This window comes from Oryzias latipes, chromosome 4 (genome assembly GCF_002234675.1).
Source record: "Oryzias latipes chromosome 4, ASM223467v1".
In the NCBI taxonomy this organism is placed as follows: Eukaryota; Metazoa; Chordata; class Actinopteri; order Beloniformes; family Adrianichthyidae; genus Oryzias; species Oryzias latipes.
Window position 1 is genome coordinate 17,127,032 of NC_019862.2, and position 20,869 is coordinate 17,147,900.

General features: G+C 40.3%; 1 protein-coding gene across 1 annotated transcript in view; it reads right to left on the bottom strand.

Moving 5' to 3' along the window:
• The window catches only part of znhit6 (zinc finger HIT-type containing 6), a 32,254-nt gene extending 11,667 nt beyond the window's left edge, over positions 1-20,587 (bottom strand). The window contains exons 1-7 of the mRNA XM_004068034.4: positions 20,391-20,587; positions 19,905-19,970; positions 17,344-17,450; positions 16,208-16,293; positions 13,838-13,941; positions 1,133-1,201; positions 964-1,044 (exon numbers count right to left, since the gene is read on the bottom strand). Coding sequence (XP_004068082.1) covers positions 964-1,044; positions 1,133-1,201; positions 13,838-13,941; positions 16,208-16,293; positions 17,344-17,450; positions 19,905-19,970; positions 20,391-20,473 — 596 coding nt within the window. The 5' untranslated portion in view covers positions 20,474-20,587. The remainder of the gene's footprint in view (positions 1-963; positions 1,045-1,132; positions 1,202-13,837; positions 13,942-16,207; positions 16,294-17,343; positions 17,451-19,904; positions 19,971-20,390) is intronic.
• Between the last annotated feature and the right edge of the window lie 282 nt (positions 20,588-20,869).

Below are 20,869 nucleotides of genomic sequence, written 5' to 3' on the forward strand. Positions count from 1 at the left end.
TATCGCTCATGTACCCCCCCCCCCCCCTTCCCATCAAACACAAAGCTGTAAGTCCGCACTCCCCCGGAAGTGCGGGAGCGGACTACTTCTCTTCTATTTTGTTTGTTACTTTTTTTGTTAAAGTCACTTCCCTCAGTTTATACTGGATCATCGCAGATTGGGAAATAAAATGAAAAAAGCAAAAAAACGAATAGCAGTTGTATAAGAACGAAAAATGTAAAAATGGTAAGTAGAGGAAGAACAAGTTAAGTATACAGTAAAGAATTATTTACCGTCAAATAAAATGTCACCTTGAGGTTCAGAGGGACAGGGGCTTGGTCACATTACCTCAGGGATTGGAGAAATCTATATTAAGAGTATAGAATATATCTATATTCTGTTTTTGAACCACGTTTTACATCCTTCTTAACTTAAAAAAAGACATGAGGTGATAGTAAGGAGAGCAGGTGATCTTATTGTGTTTTAATAGATTAGATTGATGGAATGAACATTGTGGAAATAAAAAAAAGACTAAATCATAAGGAACCCTACATAGATAATTAAGGTAATAATATGAGCAATATTCTCCAGATCAGATCTGAATTACTCCTGCCTCCAAATGTAGGTTTATTATAAAACTAGCTAATAAATGATCATGTGTGTCTGCTAGGCTACTTATTTCTAATGTTATTACTTTTGGATTTAAAATATGGTTTTCTTGCTTCTGGCTTCAGTAAAGTGAACCGTAAGCTGAGTATTTAACAAATGTGCAAAAGGATGTATTTTCATTTAAATGCAATACATTTATCATTTCTGTCATACTGTGTGCCATTGGGGGGTGGTTTGGCCTGGGTGTTTCTCAACCCAGAACTGCCCAGCAAGCTGCTAAGGCATTCCCATTCCAGAGTCTGAACAGCTTTAACATTGAGTGCGAAAAGAGCCAACAAATCCTTTAAATATAAACGTAAAAGTAACAAAGCTCACTTTTGACGAGTCACAGGGTCTGACTCTGTGGGATGGATGTAGGTTGTCAAGATTTGCTTCAAGGTGTGTCTGTCCGGCACCCTGAAACAGAGAAAATCCAAAAACATTGAAAAGCATGTAAAAACTTCACAGATATCTTTATTAAGAAATGTGTGGTTGTGTGACTCACCTCCTCTGACTGAACTCTGAGCTGCTCTGAGGAAACATGAGCTTCAAGTGCCACAGAAACATTTTCTCTCTTTATTAGACGGAAAGAAAAAAAACTCCATTTTAGTTTCATCTTTTAAACTTTTTTGATCCTTCTGACAATTTTATCCCAACATGTCTGATGACATCATGGGTGCTTAATTGGTATTCCCTTCACAATAAGGAACAAATGCTCTTGTTAAACTCAGATTACAAAAGAGATGCAGACGTTCTCTTTCCAAGACACAACTAACTGGTAGCTTCTGGTGTAAATGAGTGCATTTGTTAACAAAACCTCTTAATCCACTCAAAAAATTGAAGCACTTCTTCAGAACTGAATGAAACATTTTTCTCTGCAGATGGGAAATGCTTGTGGCTTGTTGGATCCAATGAAAAAGTAATAAACACTAAAAAAAAGCAAACAGAACTTTGCATTAAATGTTTATTATTCTGCAACCAAAGTCCACCTGGCTAAATCTTGGTGGTCCATGTGTCGTTTAGTACCAGGCTGTAAGACTGCAAGTTAAATAAAATTACTGACTGTCTGTATGGTGTACCAAAACCTAGTGCCAACAGCCAAAGCTGAGTGTGTAAAATTCTAGCATTAACCACATCAATCACACGGAGAAGTTCCCTGGTGTCCAATTCACCACACTAAACCAAGACATTTTATTTTAAAGGCTCAAGCCTGAAAGAGAAAAATGACCAGCAAATAGTGACCTAAAACAGACCAAAAGGAAGATGGTACTTCCTTTAGGTCCTATTTTGTGTCACCACTCCCTTGCGCCCAAACCACAACTTATGGTGCCGCCTTCCAACCATCGATGTATATCAGAACTGGACAAAGCGATCCCCAAGCAAACAGCTATAAATAAACATCCATGGAATACAATCTAAAAAAACAATACCAAACAATTTTTTTAATTCTCATGAACATTTCCTCACAAACTAAGCAAAATAGGCATAACTGCTTCATGAAACATTTTTAAGTCAATATCCCTAACACAAAGTGAGTTGACTGAAATTAACCATAGTTTATGATGTAAGTTTTACAAAGGACAGAAAATGGACAAAGTTAAAATTCTTAGAAAACAGCAAGATGCCAAAAACTTATCAATGTATAGAGAATGGTCTGGCTTGGTCCAAACAGTAAGAACTGTTACTGTAGCAGATGAAGATGAACCATTTAGTGCATGCAAAGATACTTCAATTGTCTGAAGTAGCAGCGAAATCTCAACAAACCACCGTGATTCAATGTTGGAAATAGAAAAAGAAATTTTGAGTAACTGGTGAAAAAGGTCTCTTTGAAGTGATTTCTTAAGATACCCTTACTTCTGTAAAAATGTTTTCTAAATACAAATAGAGTTTATGACAAGTATCTTCTTGGTTGAAAAACAAACAAACAGATGCTCTCTTTTGTAAGGCAGTGAGAATTGGTGGTTCAGCAAAAATGTCAATTCAGTACCGGCAATTTAAATTATTTAAATACTTTTATTTTTGTATCAGCTTTGTCATGCTTAACATCATTTTAAGGATCATCAAAGCATATGAAGTCCAGGGCATTCAGGACAAAAATGTTTAGCTACTGCTCTACACAGGGAGCTAGGAAGAAAAAAAAACAGCAGTTTCCGGAGGCCCCCCCAATAGTTTTCTCACATGAGTCAGAGAAAGCAGTGAGTATGCTTGAGTTTAACCAGTTTTAGATTTGTTGCAACAATGTTTGCTGATCTGCATCTTTGTTCATACAAGTTCGTCCAGGCTTGGCTCCAGCTGTGGCGATGCCAATATTCAATCATTACAACAAATGGAAACTATGTGTTTTTAGTGGAAGAAGGGCTTGTCCAGGGATGCTTTGAATCATTTGAGTAGGGACAGAATGGCTTCCAGGCACCAATGTTATTCATTGATTTAAGGGGGTTGGGGTGAGGAGAATGAAAACTGTTAGCCTCTTTCATATCATGAACCATGCACAATTTAGTATAGAAAAGAAAAGTACACCAATTTAGCTGCTCTATAAAAGCCTTGTTTGAAGAATGCTACCGTTGCTACCATGACCAAGCAGATCTTCATCTGATCATCACAAGATCAGTCAGGTGCCATAACTTTAAAAGACAACCATTACTTTCTTTAGGGTGAGAGGAAAAAAAACAGCAATAACCCACAAGAACCGAGGCCCATTTTTCGTGAAAAATTACATAATGTAGAATATACCACAAACCAAGTGGACCATTAAACACATTTCTGGTATTTTTCTGTTACACTGAGGTCCTCATGGGTTCTTACGGGTTAAGTGAACCCTTGCAATGTTGAGTAGCAACAGCAATGGCAACCACTAGCTGTTGTGGGAAAGTAGCTAAAGTTCCAAAAGCTACTTCTACACAGAGAATGAACCACATGCGTTTGCTGATCTCAGAAGTCCTTTTGGAACAAACCAGCTCCTTGAAAGACCACATGAAGGCCAATGAGAGAAAGAGGGCAAAGTAAAAACGTGAAACTCAGAGTGGTGTGGCTTCTTTTCCCCATTTCTATTTTTATTTCTTGGTTAAATGTCTATGCCAAAACTTGGGTGGTAATAAGACTCTGGTTAGAAGGGTTTTGGAAATCTCTGTATTCCCATACAAAAAATAAATTCACAATTAGATGACAGGGGGTCTAATCCAAAGCCTTAGGGGGGGGAGACCAGAGAAGACCAAAAGTGACTCATTAGACCTATTCGAGTTCCGTCTTGCACACTCATTGCTAAACCAAAACTGCAGTCTTTACTTTTCTCTGAGACACGACTCTTAACTGAGAAACAAGAAAAACCAAGAATCAGAGTAGGTTGTCAAGAAATTCAAATTAAAGTAATACAACTAGTAATTACTGTTGTTTACCTGTACAAAAATCTACAAAGGATAACAATAATAATAATAATAATTTTACATGCCACTATGTTTCACAATACTTTAGGGACTATGGGCGGAAAAAAACCCCACAATGTATGTCAAGTTTCATTTTGTCCCAGTGTTCATTGTCATCACAGTTTCTGGTTCTTTGTTGTCACAGTTTCTGGTTCAAAAAAAGTCCAAATACTTTATTGATGACATCAATAACGTAAGTACCATCTTTTTAGAAAAGTGTTTCTCTGTAATGTGTGCAGAATGAAGGTCCCTGGTTGTGTCTGAATTCATCTGTTACTCACTACACGCCATTTTGCAGAGCTGTCCGAATCTACAATTCCAAAATCCAATGCCCTAGAAATTTCCCAGAAGTCTTTGCGAAAAAAACCAGAGCGCGTAGATGCTCATTAGATTGGCAAATATAGACCACAAGGCATTGCATTTGAATGAGTTTTCATGCAAAAAAAAAGAAGTTATTTAAATGCAAACTTTTCTAACCACAGAGTATGTTATGGTTTCTTGTTCATTTATATCAAAACTATAAAGAGAAGAGAGCAGTTTAACCTCTAGAACTGTTATAAATATCTTTGTAACACTTATAAAACTACTCCTTTTTAGGTTAAGAGAAGTTTTGCCTGAAACAAAATTAGAAAGAGGTAATAGAGCTACAGGCAGCCAAAAAACTGTCTGCTGGGATCTAAAAAACACCAGAAGCCCCTTCTGATTGCTTAATTTCAGTTTAATTTGAGTAGAGGTTGTACTACATGTGAGGCATTCATACTGTGCCATGAAACTTAGAAGAAATGACTCTCTCCATTTTAATGAATTTTCACTATGTCATTAATCATACACCGCTCTTTTTTCAGCAACTCAGTGGTCAATGTCACTGCTACTTCTCATCATTTTCAAAACTGCATTAATTGGTCTAATGAAGGTCCTAAGTTACAACTTTGGTTTACTATGTCTTCCAGTCCATGTGCATTTCATTCAAATGTTCACAGTAGGAACACAATCACGGATGAGTAACATTTTAATGTGCCTGCTACATCACTCTCTGTCCTCAGGGAGGGGTGTTGGCAACTATCCTCTCTGCAGGAACAATCCAAACCAAGATCACCAATCCTTACAGCCCCCACAACACCACATTCTTAATTACACCCACTTGAAAAGTTTTACCAATCACATGATAGCCATTTGACGTTATATTAAAAAAAATGTAACTAACAAAGACACTAGGAAGGGAGCTGAGAGAACGGCATATTTGTGGAAACAACACAATACCTGGTTTATGCAAGAACATCATTAGTGGTCAGGGAATCGTTAATTACGGTATTCGTATCAACGCCATTAACCGATAAATACGGTACAAAAGAAGGGGTGGAAAGCTTAAAACAGCACTCAATATGTTTAAAGCCAGAAATAACTGACTTCCAGTAAACATACAACAAATGTTCAAAGACAGAAATAGGGGTGATGAGTTAAGAAATCAACTGATTTTTTTAAAAGCAGCGCCTTTTTCCTACAAAAAAGAAAATGTGCTTATCAATTTGTGGTGTGGATTTATTGAACGGGCTGGATGAAGGTTTAAAACAAAGCAAACGTTCACATATATTCTAAAAACCCTACAAGATGTCACTGATGAAACTTTACAGGCCTATAATTGATGAATAAAAACAAACGTGCAAATATCACTTCTGCATAGGAGCTTTATAGAATGTCATGTGAATGTTTTGAGGGAGAAAAACTAAATAGAAAAATGCACAACATAATGTGTTGAGAAAAGGAGTGGGATCAAACAAGATTTTTCTTCTACCCACTCCTTTTTTTTTTTTTTTTTTTTTTTTTTTTTTTTTACCTTGTCCTGTCCAACAGCTGGGCAAACAGATGAGAGCTGAGGGCCTCTTGTGTTGGACATATTTTACTTTAACAAGAGGGGTTATTAATCTTCAGACAAACCAAAGGTATGTCTGAATAAACCCCTTTTGTAATTGAGGCCAAACTTTATTAATTTCAAACATGTTTGAAGATCTTTGGTGTTGGACCGGACGGAAAAGGAAAGAGGGGAAGAAGAGAGAGGGACGTTAGAAAGAGGGGGGGAAGGAGGGTGATAGTAGGAGGGGAAGGGGGATAAGACCATGAAGCAGCATAGAGCAACAAGTTTACTGGTTGTTAATCACCATGGTAAGGCTCAAATGCAGTACAAAAAGGGCGGAGCCTGTCCACACACACACCCAAGTGTCAAACACACCTGCTAGTTGCAAAAATGTCCATCTGTCGACATGTACACAAAACAGATAGTGCTCACACGCATACTTATGCCTTAAAACCAACTAGTGTGAAACATTTCAGTCATTCAGTCACGCAAACCGCCAGTGCAAAGGTGAGCCAACACCCGTGCTCAGGTGAGTGCTCATGTTCTTCTAATATGGATGGTGGAATGTGTAAAGAAGGAAGGAGAGCGCCCAGCCATCCCCACCCCAAGACCCCCACCGCAGCAGCAGCGGCAGCCGGAATCCCCCCCACGCCACACGGAAACCGGCAGGGAACAACCGCCGCCCGGGCGACCAAGCCCGCCACCCAGGCCAGGGCCAGCAGGACCGCCGCAAGGCCCCCCAGAGCCAGAGAGCAGGGAGGCACAGAGGGAAAGAGAGGGCCGCCCCAGCCCAACCAGGAGAACAGCCCCCCCGCCGCGCCGGGAGAGCCCAACGCAGGGCCCCACCGGAGAGGGACGCCCACAGCCCCAGATGAGCACCCCACCACCACCCAGGAGTTCCGGGCATCCCCCCGCCCCAACCCCAGGTACGAGCCAGGACCCCCCAAGGGAGACCCGCCCCGCACTCCAGGCAGCCATCCGCCCGGCCCACGGTTGGTCCAGGGAGGAGCAAGGCAGGGGCCCGCCGCCCCCGCCCAGGAGGGGGGAACCCCGGGGAAAAAAGAGGGCCCACAAGGGGTGTTGTAAATATGGCCCGACCAGGCTCGGCCACAGTTGGAAGTTAGGCGGGGCCCAGCGCTCAGGAGCAAGGACCAGAACCCACCCCCCAGGGACACCAACACCCCCGGCTCAGATGTAATGTGAACCCCCCCACCGCGCGGAGAGAGCACCGCCGGGCCCAGGAAGCCGGCACCCCGGGGACACGGCCGCCGCTCCAAAGGGGCCCGTACCCCCCACCAGGGAAGAGGCAGGGGACAGATGGTCCTAGGTCCCACCTTCCTTGCAAAATGTGTGTGCGTATATGTGTGTTTAAGAGGGTGTGTGTGTGCATGTGTGTGTGTTTATGTTGGGATGTATATATTGAGGGGGGAGGGGTGTGTGTACTAAGGGGGGTGCAGTTAAAATTGGCGGGTAGGGCACTAAGGGGACATCTCCTGATTACTCACAGTGATGTCCCCTCACCCTCCCCACCAAGGGGCCCTAAATGTCTAAGGTGCGGTTAAAATTGGCGGGTAGGGTGCTAGGAGGACATCTGCTGCTTGCTGGCAGTGATGTCCAAGCACCCCCCCTACCAAGGGCCCTACATGTCTAAGGTGCAAATAAAACCGAAAGAGGGGGGGCCCACTCCATACGGCAACCATAGGAGGGGGGGCCACTGCCTAGTAACCCCCCCCCCCCCAAGGCTCATCGCAGGCTAATCCCCCCACCCCCTCACCCTATTATGAGGTTATATGAGGAAGGGGGTAAGTTGGGGACAGCTGGTAGACTGTCCCCCGGTGGTCAAACAGCTGTCCCCCGCCCCCCCCCCCAGCAAGGGGGCCAGGCCCACCCAGCCCAGGGGCCCCACCCCCGGAGGCGCCGACACCCCAGGCCCAGCACCACCCACCCCACACAGAGGGAGAGGAGCCAGAAAGCGCCGGCCCCCCCCGGAGCAAGCCCAGGCCCCCGCCCCCAAACGCCGGCCCTAGAAGAGCTCTGGTCAGGCCTCGACGGGACCGAGGCAGCCAACCGGCCGGGGAAACCGCCGATGGCCTCAGCGGAGACCCCGACCCGTCAACCCCCCCTGCCCCGTACCAATAGTGGCCCCCCCCCTCCCCCAGAATGCCCCCCCACAGGACAGGGCCGACAAGACCCCCCACCCCACCCCACCCCAGACCCCGCAGCCGAAGCGGATGACACCCAGAGCGCCCGGGGGCCCCAAGAGGGTTGTCCCGTCCCGCCCCAGAGCCAGGGAAGGGCTGATCCCAGCCCCAGGCGTAGATGGGAAGCCCATCCAGTGCCGCTGGGCCCCCCCCCCCCCGAGCAGCGCCCCCCGCCAACCCCCCCCAGCACAGGCAAAGGGACCACCCCCCCAAGCCAAGCCAGAACACCACCCCCCCCCCCACCACGCACCCCCACACCCAAGCCCAGAGGACCACGCAGCGCCCCAGCCCGCCCCACCCCGGCGCCGGACCCGACCCCCCGACCAGCGGAGCCCCCACCACCCCCCGCCAGGCACCGGAGGCCCCGGCCCCCACCCCAGCCCACGGCAGAAGGGCAAGGAGCAGCGACGACCAGGCCCCCCCATCCCCTAAGTCATGGAGTCAGCTATGGGAGACCAGAGAGACCGAATTCTTTCAAAGTTACTTGAACTTTGGGCTGACATTTTTTCCAAGCTGATCTGATCAAGCAGCAGATTTCTGTGTTGACTTATATTTATATTTTTCTTGCTTTTCCAATTTGTTAAAATAGTTTTTTTAGCAATGCAAAGAGTTATGAAAATGATATAGCCTAATCCTCCTTCTACATCGATGGCACTCATGTCACCAAGCACACAAAGTGACGGTGAAGCTGTGATTGAAACCTTAAGCCAGACTGATAAATCGGCACATACCTGCTGCCAGAGAGCCTGGACAGGCGTGCAGAACCACAGTGCATGCATGTAATTGTCGGGTAGATTACTGTCACAGTGCTGACAAATGTCTGAGTTGCTGAGACCCATCTTGAACATCCTCTGTCCAGTGTAGTAAATTCTGTGAAGGGTTTTAAAATGGATTAGCTGCAGATTTGGACTTTTTGTCAGTTTAAAGGTGTTTAGACAAAGTTCTGACCAAAAGCTTTCATCTGTGCTGATGCTCAAATCCGCATCCCATTTTGTTGTCGGAAGTGAGATGTTATTATCTAAATTACATAAAAGTTTGTATATTTTGGAGAGAGTTTTATTCATTGAGAAATTGATCAGAGTGGTAACTACATCTGGTAGCTTTAAATCGTTGTCTCTGTATTTAAATTTTTTAGTAATACTTGATTTAAGTTGCTGATATTCCAAGAAGTTATTTATTCCATGTTTGTCTTGAAGTTCCTGGGGAGTTATGAATCTTCTATCAATAATTACGTGCTCTAGTTGTTTTATGCCCCCTGCTTGCCAAGCTGGGAAGTGGATAATTTTTTTGTTTATGAGGATGTCTGGGTTGTTCCAGATGGGTGTCATTTTGCACGGTTGAATTGATGATTTTGATATTTTGAGAAATTCCCACCAGGCTGTTAAAGTGGCGTTTATATTAATAGTTTTGAAACAATCCTGTTTTTTAACTGTTTGGCTAATAAATGGAAGATCTGACAGGTTGATCTTTCCACATAACGCCTGTTCCAAGTCTAACCATGAGTTGGTTTCTGGATTATTTTTTAACCATTTTAAGATGTATTGTAATCTATTTGCAAGAAAGTATTTGTGGAAATTAGGTAATTCTAATCCTCCACAGCTTTTTGCAGATTTTAAAGTTTTTAGACTAATTCTTGCAGGTTTATTGTTCCATAAAAAGCTTGATATGGATGAGTCTAATGTTTTGAACCATTTTAGTGGCGGTTGTGTGGGAATCATTGAAAAGAGATAATTAACTTTGGGTAAGATTTTCATTTTTACCGTGGCTACCTTGCCCATAAGGGACAGAGGCAGGTTGGTCCAGCGTGTTAGATCGTCCTGTATGTTTTTCAGTAATGGGGTGTAGTTTAGCTGCACCAGTTCTGATAGTTTGGGGGAAAAATTGATACCTAGATATTTGATATTTCCTGATTTAACTGGTATTGTGAGTCTTTGCTCCGCATTATTGTTCAGTGGTAATAAAACAGACTTATTCCAATTAATGGAATAGTCTGATATAGAGGAGAATTCATTAATGATTGTTGCCGTTTCATTTACAGAATGTAAATTACTTAAAAACAGTAATATGTCATCTGCATAGAGACTAATTTTATGATGGCTGTGTTTAGTTTTGATTCCTTTAATGCTTTCATTCTGTCTTATTGCTGCAGCTAAAGGCTCAATGAATATAGCAAAAAGAGAAGGAGAGAGTGGGCAGCCCTGTCTGGTTCCTCTTCCGAGAAAAAACCTGTTTGAAGTCTGTTTATTAGTTCTAACTGATGCATTGGGGTTGTGATATAATATTTTGATCCATTTGATGAATGCTTCTCCAAAACCAAACTTATGGAGGGCGGCAATAAGGAACTTCCAGTTTACTCTGTCAAAAGCTTTTTCAGCATCCAGTGATAGTATGGACATTTCCTGGTTGTTAATGGTGGCAAAATCTATTATATTAACAAGTCTTCGGAGATTGTCATCCGAGTGTCTGCCTTTGATAAATCCAGTTTGGTCGAAGTCAATTATGTGAGGAGTGATTTTTTCTATTCTCTGTGCTAGTGCTTTGCAGATAATTTTTACGTCTGCATTGATTAGAGAAATAGGGCGGTAGCTTGAAGGACTATTGGGATCTTTGTCTGGTTTTAGAAGAAGAATTATGTTGGCTGAGTTCATGTTAGGTGGCATTGATTGGCTTTCATTGATAGATGTGACCGTTTCATAAAACGTTGGTGCCAGCTGTTCCCAGAATTCTTTATAAAACTCAGCAGGAAAGCCTCCTTTTCAACCCCATCGTTTTGTTTTATCGGTCTATATAACTCTTGTGTTTGTTTTCATTTTGAGTTTGAAATTAAAAAGAAGAACTGACCCATATGGGATTTCATATATACAGTGTTCCATGTTTATCGAGGGGGGTACATTTAATAAATAACCTGTGATTAGTGACTTCCATGAAGAAGGATCGCAGATGTTTAAGGCTTGCTAAACTTCTCATGACACACTTTATACACTTTCTCAGGCAGACATCGATATTTTCACACTTTTCTTTAAAACTTTCAAAGTTCGAGCCGTCATAAAAATAAGGCCAGTATTACAGAATGAAAATGAAGATCAGATCGTGATGCAGATTTATGTAATGTAATGGAAGAGACAGACAATATCAACAGCCAATCAGAATGCAGAAAGTAGTGTGCTGTTTATAGAAAAAAAAAGTATGCGAAGTTGTGCTGAAAAAAATCTGTGAACCAGTGAGACCGTAAAAGGTCAACCCAGGTACAGCGAGAGAACACTGTAATTAAGATGTTAAGACTTTGCCCTTTTTTCCTTCCTAGGGGGGGCAGTTGTTAAGTCTTGTCCATTTGTTTTTATCTGTAATCTTAGATTTGTGTTTACAAATCTAAGATTCTAAGTTTGTGTGTACAAACTTCTAAGTTACAAAAATGTGTACAAAATTCTAAGTTTGTGTGTACAAACAGAACTTTTTGACCATCAATGGTGGAATTAAAAATTCCTCCTCCATTATGTGGACCATGAATTACTAGGATTGTATTTTTGGAATGTAACTGGAATTGTAATTTTGTCTGCTGGACATTCGAACATCTTATATTAATTCTTAAAAGTTAATTGTCTCAACGCATGTAGAGATTTTCTACCAACTGACAGTCAAAGCTTCTTTACAATGCTTTTTGAAGTAAAAATGATACTTTTTCTACAAGTAACTAGCATTACTTCACTCTAAAGCCTGTTGTCAAAATTTGGAAACCAAATTAGTTTCCTGCTAACCCAGAAAGCTGGGGTTAATTGAGGTTAATCCCCAATATATGGAATAAAATATGAGCAAAAAAACCACAGCGGCTCATGTAACAAATGATCACAAATAATGACTGAAATATGCTCAGTCATTATCCAGGATAACTGCTTCTGCAACGTGTCGCCCAGCCTTCTCGAGCCGAGGAAAATGCCCTGTCACGCCAGAGCGAGGATGAAGAAAACATAATTCCACCTCAACATAAGTACTGCCAATATTCTGCCAAACGCCACCAATTACGCTCATACCCTCCCAGGCTGGAACGAGTTAGAGGCAGCCTCTTAACTTTTAGAGATTTCTTTTTTACTAAGGGCTTTTAAAGTTAGTGACTGGTAAGGAAAAAGCAATATAAAGCATGTAAATTATTATTATTATTTGTGATGCCAACAATAAACACAAGAGAGAAATGTGGGTGCATGAAAGCCCCCCAGTCAGCCGTCTGCCAGTAATTATCCCTCTTTGGCAGAGCAGATGCAAAGCTTGAAGAGGTTGCTAACCAGCTAAAGTCACACCAGTTCCCACATCTGCTTTCTATATTATGTACTTGTAGATTTTGAAGCCCATCCCCCCCCCCCCCAAACTATTCCTAGCTTGTTTGTCAGTCAGAAAAAAAAATGTAAAGCATGTAAATCTAAATACATAGACTACTGTTTAGTTTGTTGGCTAAATCAATTAATACCATAAAGGTTTTACTATGTGCAACAATCAAGCTGTAGTTGGATCTGGGAATCTGTCACTAGAACATGACATGAAGCCATTTTCCTCAAATAAGCCTCCTTCCCCCAACACCTGAACATCACCACACGCAGACGTGACAGCAACAGACGTAGGATGGAAAACAGGGTGGTAACACCAGCTGGAGCGACTGACAAAGCTTTATTTTAGCGGCACTCCTGATTGTCTCTGGGAATTTCAGACTCGTAAAATGTTAATATGAAGATCAAAAACCATCCCGTCCTGCTGTTCTTCATCTGTGGGACTAGAGTGGCTCAGACACTGGAAAACGAGTGGCTGAAGGTTCCTCTGAGATACAGAAATGCCACCAACGGTGTCAAGACCTTCACTGGAGTGTGGTGAAATGGTCTATGTAAGAAAAATAACTCAAAATACTTTAGTTTTCCAGGAATAGTTGTTATTCTTGGATTAACAGTCCTACCTTTTCTGGATCTTTTGGTAAAAACAAATATATAACATGTTTCTACCACATGTTGATCATACATTGCATGTCAGATTACTATGCACGCACTGGTAATGTCCACAACAAACAGAAAATGAATTTCTCCATGTGATGATATAGTAAAAGTAACTCTCAAAAGAGTTCAATTTCAATCTTTCTTTTGATTCTTTTGATACAAAAACACAACACACTGTGAGATATGATACCATGTAGTAGCATAAAAAGGAGAAAAGAGGAGTTCGCTCAATGGTTTTACATATGAAGAGGTTTAAAAAAGGGAAGAAGGCTGTTGAAGGAGCTCAACAAGAGTGCCATCCTGTGGCAAAACTGCAAATAAAGCTGGGTACAATATTCGCCATAAAGAACAGTGTTTATGTTAAATGCAGATCCCAGAACACATTAAAAACATGAATATTTGCAGTGTTAAACCAGTAATGGAACAGGTCAGTATCATTTTATGTACTGCATTATTGTCTTCATCTTAGGTTGATGTTTTACCTTTTTGATAGAGATAAATCTGAAGTTTATGATGATTTTATAATACAGTAAGTTTTAAATAACATATTTAAAAAAGTAAAAGTTAAGTTAAAAAAGCACTTAAGTGTTTAGTTTTGTTGCAACAAAATTCTGCTTAAATTGGATTAGCAACTTAAGGAAGCAGAACACCAAAAGTGTGTCTCCTTAAACAGCTTTTCTGCTTTGATATACATTTTTTCTCATTTTAAGTAGAGAACTGCAGAAAGACAGAAAGTCATTGTTCCAGTTGGAGCTTTCTTACCTTGGATTGAAGACAGTGGAGTTTTCTCTTCTCTTAGTGAAGGTGAGAGGAAGAAACCTTAGAGTGATGTTCATCTTTCTGGCTTGAGAAGCCAGTAACTTTAACTGAAAAAAACAAAAGAAAAATCCAACACAGCTTTGGTCAAACTCTAAAAGGAAAAGTATTTGGTAAATAACTAAAAACGAAGAAAAAAAACGATTTTTTTTTTAATTAATAAAAGGAACATCTGAAGAACTCTGTTTGACTGTGTTATAAAATGAAGGTAGACTCTGAGTCGTACACTCCACATTGGAGGAAAAGCATGTGAACATTCCGACTGGCATAAACTGAACAGAGAGCATAACCCGTTATAGCCTATTGCTGTACATGAAATTACATCTCAGCCATTTAAAAACAGACATGGAAAAAAAGAAAGCTGCTATGTAGTCCATTCTGACATAAAACAAACCAAATCAAAGATCTGAGAAAAGAAGATCAACCAATGGGGGACAAAAATATACTTTTAAGAAATGCATAAGTTCTGTTGCTTCAGCAAAACTTGGAAACAAGAGGAATTTCTGTTGCACACCCCCTGCTGCACACGGGGGGGACTGCAAGCTTTCATGGGTCTGGCATGGTTTTTTTTTTCTGTATAGCCCTATGATGACCGCGTAACTGATGACACCAGTGTTACAAAAGTGGATGATAATCAGATCCTTACCCAGGATGTAGAGCATAATGCAGAACTTCTTCTAAAATAGGCAAACCCGAAGAGCTCCTGAAGTAAAACAAACACTTCACAGCAGCAGACTTCAAACAAAGCAAAGGTCCGATTGAAACGGGATGTGAGGAAGAGTTCACGGCCCTGAGTGGATTTGCCGAGACCACAGACTGGCTGATAACTCAGCCGGCTGGAAAAGTCGACGTGGGTTTTTATCTGCTCCAAGAGGCAATGCGTAAAACATCAAACATCTGGGCTACATCAATAAATCTGGTTGTGTAAGTTTCATTAACAATTAAACCAGAGATGGATTCAATGTCTCCTAACTGCCCTCATCTTATTCGAAGGGACAAGAATTTCCCTCTTTGGTCGTTTCATAACTACATACTGGCAAATGAAAGGCGGTTTAAGAGATTTATTAAAGGTTGGAAGTGTTCTGGGCTAATAACAAGTTATTGCACTTGCAGAGTCCTGGAGGAAAGAATTCCCAATCTTCATGTGCCCGGCATTTATTTTGTCCCTGCAAATGAAACTCGTTAAGTTTGGATTGATTTTTGAGCGTTGCAAAAAAGTAATATCCCCCCCCCCCCCACACACACACACACACCAACACATACACACATGCAGATAAAAAACATCCATGCGTCCCATTTGAGTTAGTGTTGGAAAAACAGCAGGTCCCTCTTCTAGAAAATTAGACAAATTTACACAATAAAAAAGAATGCATTCTGAAGAATTAGAATTGAAATGACTGTATTTAGGTTTGCATTTCCAAAGCTCAAGAGTAGAAAACTTTGCAAAGTAACTGATAGTTATTATGCAAGTTCTAGGTTTAATATGTTCCAGTGTTTTCCATTTACACTTATTTGGTATTCAAAAGTGGTCTTCTTAACTCCATCCATCTTTTAAATCCACTTTATCCCAGTTGGGGTCATGGGGGTTGCTGGAGCCTATCCTGGCCGCTGCTGGGTGAAGGTGGGGTACACCCTGGATGAGTTGCCAAGAAGGCCTGCCTGAGAGCGAATTGCTCACGTCGAGTGCAAGCAGTCAGAAAAGGGGTGGTGCCCATGTGGTCAGGGTGACAACTGCCCAGGCTCTTCTCAAAGACCCACTCCAACTAAAATCGTGTTTAGTTGTTTTCCTCATTGGTTTTAATCATTTTGTTTTAGCATTTTTGCTCATGATGGAGGACATACATAAAGAAAATTAAGACTAAAATGAAGTATTTCCTTCCTCAAATAATGGCGAATTAAGAGCAGATGACAAGACTGCTGTTGGAAAAGCTTGTAGTTGTTAAATTCTAACTACTCTGCAGAAACTATGTCCTAGAAAATAACAAAGCCTTTTTTATTTTGCCTAAAAACGGCATAATCATGATTAAAAGTCCACTGAAAACACTTTCAAAATAGTTTCAAAGATGATGGAAGGACTTTAACTCACTTTTTAAAAATAGTAATAAAATGAAAAACAAAGTTGGATTTATCTCAAACTAACAGGCTTCAAATATGTGAATTTGTTTAGTTTCATGCAGCTTGAAACGTCAATTTTGTAAAAGTATTTAAGTAAAAATCTTTCCCGTTCAGTTTCAAACAGATTCTTGAGGGTTACCTAACCATGTTGTCATGCCATAACTCCACAAGAGGCACCAAATCTAGAAGTTACAGGCTTACCTTTAAAGTTGTCCGAGGAACTCTCACCAGACTGTCTCTGCTGGCTCCATCAGAAAACCTCCCAGTGTCTTCCAGAAATCTGTAATCTACAGAACCAGTGAAGGTTTCCAGAAAGATCGGTTACAGTTATCACTAAAAAGTCAAACATGACAATCAACACTTTCTTATTTCATCGTAATTTAAGTTTTAAAGCCTCGGCTTACGTTTTGACTGCAGGTTTTTGAAAATTGCAAATGTTTGGATTAATATATCAAAATCATATTCATAACAAGCACAGCATTTCAGACTCTTTGAAGCAGAGAGTCAATTCTACTACATGATTCAACGTTTTGCATGGAGTCCACCTATCTCCACATGAATCTATGTTCAGAAAGCAAAACAGGTTTTAGAAAAAAATCTAGATTTTTTTTTTACTGTTACTTTGTTCAATTTTACAACAGAAACTGAAAATATTCTCCAGTTTTCCCATCAGTTGTGGTAGATAGATGACAAGAAAATAGTAAATGAAGAGACAGCACCACCTAAATAAAAATGACCGTAAAAGCTAGAAAACACTAACAGTCCTTGAATCTAAACTGACAACAGTGTTTCCATGTTTTACAAATTTGATCACAAGATTTCTGTAATCCTACATTCAAATTCATCATACTTTTTCATTTTAATTTTCTATTCTACTTTTTTGTTTAAATCCAGTTTAAATGTATTTTTTAAACAAATTTGCTTTTTTTCAGAATTTATTTCAGGAAACGGAACTTCAGTCTCTTTTTTTATCTACAAAAAACACTCAATAGCTTTACTTTGAAAACGAGAAGCTTCACCGACACTTTACTTTAAAGATCTACTCATATCTGCATTCGGTTTGTTTAGTTTATTTACTTAAAATCCAACAGTATTTCTATTTTAGAGCTAAAATTACATTGCCTGAAGTGCATTTTTACACAACTCCATTAATTAGAAGGTCGTTAATCAGCAATCTCGAACGTCACAAATATTTGTACTCTTATTTACATGAAAAGATCGCAAATGTCTGAGTATTCGGATACAGCCCCAAAGAAATCATTACAACGTTTTAGTGAGAACATTTGAAGGTCATTCCAAAATGCAAAAATGAGAACATTTAATGAAGAGATGCTCACCACTGAGAAGAGCCATTTCATCAAAGTGGGATAAAGCCACAAACGCCGTTTTATTTCTGACTCCACTGCATCCCGAGTCATCTTTGTGCTTCTTCACACACAGCAAGCTGGAAAAAGATGCACACAAACATGTCAGTCAATGTTTTCAATATAGAAATAAAAATCCCCCCCACCCCCAAGCTTATTTCACTTTGCTCAGAGTGCGTGCAGCAGAAAAGAAAAAAAGCTGCAGAATTTAAAAACCAAACAAATGTGGGGATTTAATCCCAGCACAAACATGCATGTTCAGACATTTGCTGACAGACAGGCATTTTGGCCTGGGTCAGACCAGGACTATATCCTGACAAAATATGCAAAAGGCCTGATGAACGACGCCCAGAACAGCAGATGACAATGAAAGAATTTCAGGGTTATTCAACAGCTCTTTAAATAACAAAAAAAAAAGGTGGAATGAAAGTTGCTGGCATGACCTTGAAGACAATCCTGAGTTGTTTCAGGTTGCATAACACTACAGCTTGCCCCCCAAACGATTTGTAGAATATATATATATATAAAAGATATAAAAAAAACAACAGTGGCACGTTGCTACTGGCTACCAGTCAAAATAAACTCCAGGCAGTAAAAACAGAAACAAAATTATGAGTTACATAATTCCAACCCAAAAAAATGTTTAACCCTTCAGCTTTGAGGACGTTTTTATACTGTGCCATTCCGAAATGATGTAAAAACTACCAAAATAAAATGTGCTACTCACAAAAATAAATTAGATTAAACTTTTATAACAGAATTTAAGGCTAAAATCCTTACTGGTCTAGGTTTTAGAGGATATTTGTCTTGAGTAAAACCAAAATCTCATGGTAAAAAACAAATGAAAAAGGGTTTAGTATTAGCTGTTATTTAATTTTTTCATGCCACATATGTAAACCGAATCTCAAAACAGAGTCAACAGTTGTCTAAACCTCAAAACTGCCAATTCCTGTCTCATCTAAAAAAAGAACTAGCTAGCTTTGCCCTCATCACAGCACATAAAAATATCAAACGTTTTTCGTTGAAAAAAAAAAAAACATCCTGAATTACTAACAAGACAGACAGAAAGAAACAAGAGAATATCACTCCATGTGTGCATCTCTCCAAACGAAGTTATGGAACGATAGGCTGTGTCCAAATCCCTTCACCTTCTTCAATACTTACTGCACTATATGGTGCGTTCGCCATTTTGTAGTGCTATCCGAATCTACAATTCCAAAATCCAGTGCACTAGACATTTCCCAGAAGTCTCTGCGAAAAACCAGTGTGCATCGATGCTCACTAGATTGGCGAATATAGACCACAATGCATTGCGTTTGAACAATTGGATTCAAAAATGGTCGCAAAACGCTAATATCAATGAGATTTTCCCTTCCCGAAATCGATGATGTCTTATTCGCTGTTTAAAAAAAGAAAAAAGTAGTGAGCATGGTTTTCCAAATAGCTTTCAAAATCCAGGCCACTACATAGTCCCGAACAATATAGTTTTTTAGTAGATATGGAGTAAGGTGGGAATTCAGACATATCCCATAATATATCTAAACAATATGAGTGTTTTGCAACAACTATCGAGTTCTGAAGATGAAAAAGTTGATGGTTTATAAAAAATGCATTTAAATACCATTATTTTGCAAAGATTGTTCAAACGCAATGCATTGTGGTCTATATTCGTCAATCTAGTGAGCATCGATGCACACTGGTTTTTCGCAGAGACTTCTGGGAACTTTCTAGCACACTTGATTTTGGAACTGTAGATTGGGACAGCACTACAAAATGGCCACCGCACTATACAGTGCACTATGTTGGTAATAGTGAAGGAACTCAGACATAGCCTTGCAATTGGGACGTTACCCCTACTCAATGACGCCATCAATAGTCGCCGGTCAGCTACGTTAGCGCGGAGCAGCTAGCGATCGGAAATACATAACATCGGTTTTATACTTTTAAAAAGCCCATGCTAAAACAAAGGTTGTTACTTACATTTAAATGTAAATTTCTGCGCGTCAGACCACACCCACGCGAAGAACAGCGCAATGCGTAACACCCCCGCGGTAGAGGGGCTCATTTTTTGAGGTTAAAAAAAAAAAAACTATTTCGGACAACCCTACCCCTCCAAATGCCGCATTTTAATTGGAGGGGTAGGGAGAAGCCATGGGTGTAGGGGAGGGATTCTGATTCGACCAAAGGAAGACCAAGAGAGATCCCTACATTTGTAACCAGGCACAGGGTATGTGTACTTAGTTATTTTGATGTATTTGCATTTGGACAATTCTACATTGGAGTAATGTTGCACTGACCTAATAGAGGAAAAGCCACGAAGTGGTTAATTTCAAAACTAAATTAGCTCTGATTGCATTTTTTTTAAGTTTTTCAACCTGGAAGTCATGGGGTTATCTTTTAATTGAGCTTGAAATAAAAAACAAAATCTCATAAAACCATAACCTGGATGAAGTTATTACATCACACCCTTAATGGTGTAATGTCATTATTCTATCTATGGATATAAAACCCCTGAATGGCTACAAATGACTTACCTGCAAGAATGTGTGAGGCAGGCCGGACATCTGTACTTGGCTTTCTCTGATCCACACACTCCACAACTGCAAACCATCATAGAATATTTTATACTTTGCTATGGTGGTATAATGTGTCAAAGGAGTTTTTCTGGTTAAAATGCCCAAATATATCTGCATTTCCTTATAAAACAACGTTAACTTACGCAAAGCATTTCGTGTAGTTAAAGAGTTTTGTGTTTCCAATCATGATATGAATGGAAAACTTAAGAAAAAGTATTTTCTTTCTTTAATCAAATTCCATTACCGTTTAAAAATTCTTCGTGAGATCGATTTAGAAAAACGGAGGATGGTGATGTTTTAAAAATTTCAGCTAAAAACGCTTACGTTTACTTTACGGAGCAAAAAACTATTCAAATAAGCATAATTTAAAGACTGCAAAATTAGTAAACCCTTCTAGCGAAAACATCTCCAGTCTGCACGCGACTTTTTACTCCGACCACTTACTTAGACAGAGATATTTTGTTTTGTATCCTTTTCTGCTCTTCTTCCAGAGAACTACTCTCGGCTTGACTTTTTAATGCTGACATTTTTTGTGTCTTCTGATGAAACTCATGTACATCACGTTCAAGACGGGCGTCACGTTGCTGAAACGAATGGCGGCTTCAAAACAAACTTTCTTCCGCCCGCAGCAGAGCAGCACGTGGGCACAAGTTCCGGTTTGGAATTTGCACGTTGGCGCCTCCGGGTGTTCGTGATGCCGAACTACATTATTCCGCAATGCAGAGAGCACACACAAGCTAAACTCCCAAATGAGAATAAATGTCTAAAAATGAATCAATTAATCAGTGATGCACGGAGATTGACCAGAAAACAGCTGTTTTTATTAATATTTTGTATGCAAAAATTACATAAAGAGCACATTTTGGGATTTTCTTCCAAATGTGTTTCATTTTAAGGTGGAATTGACTAGGTGTCTCACAATA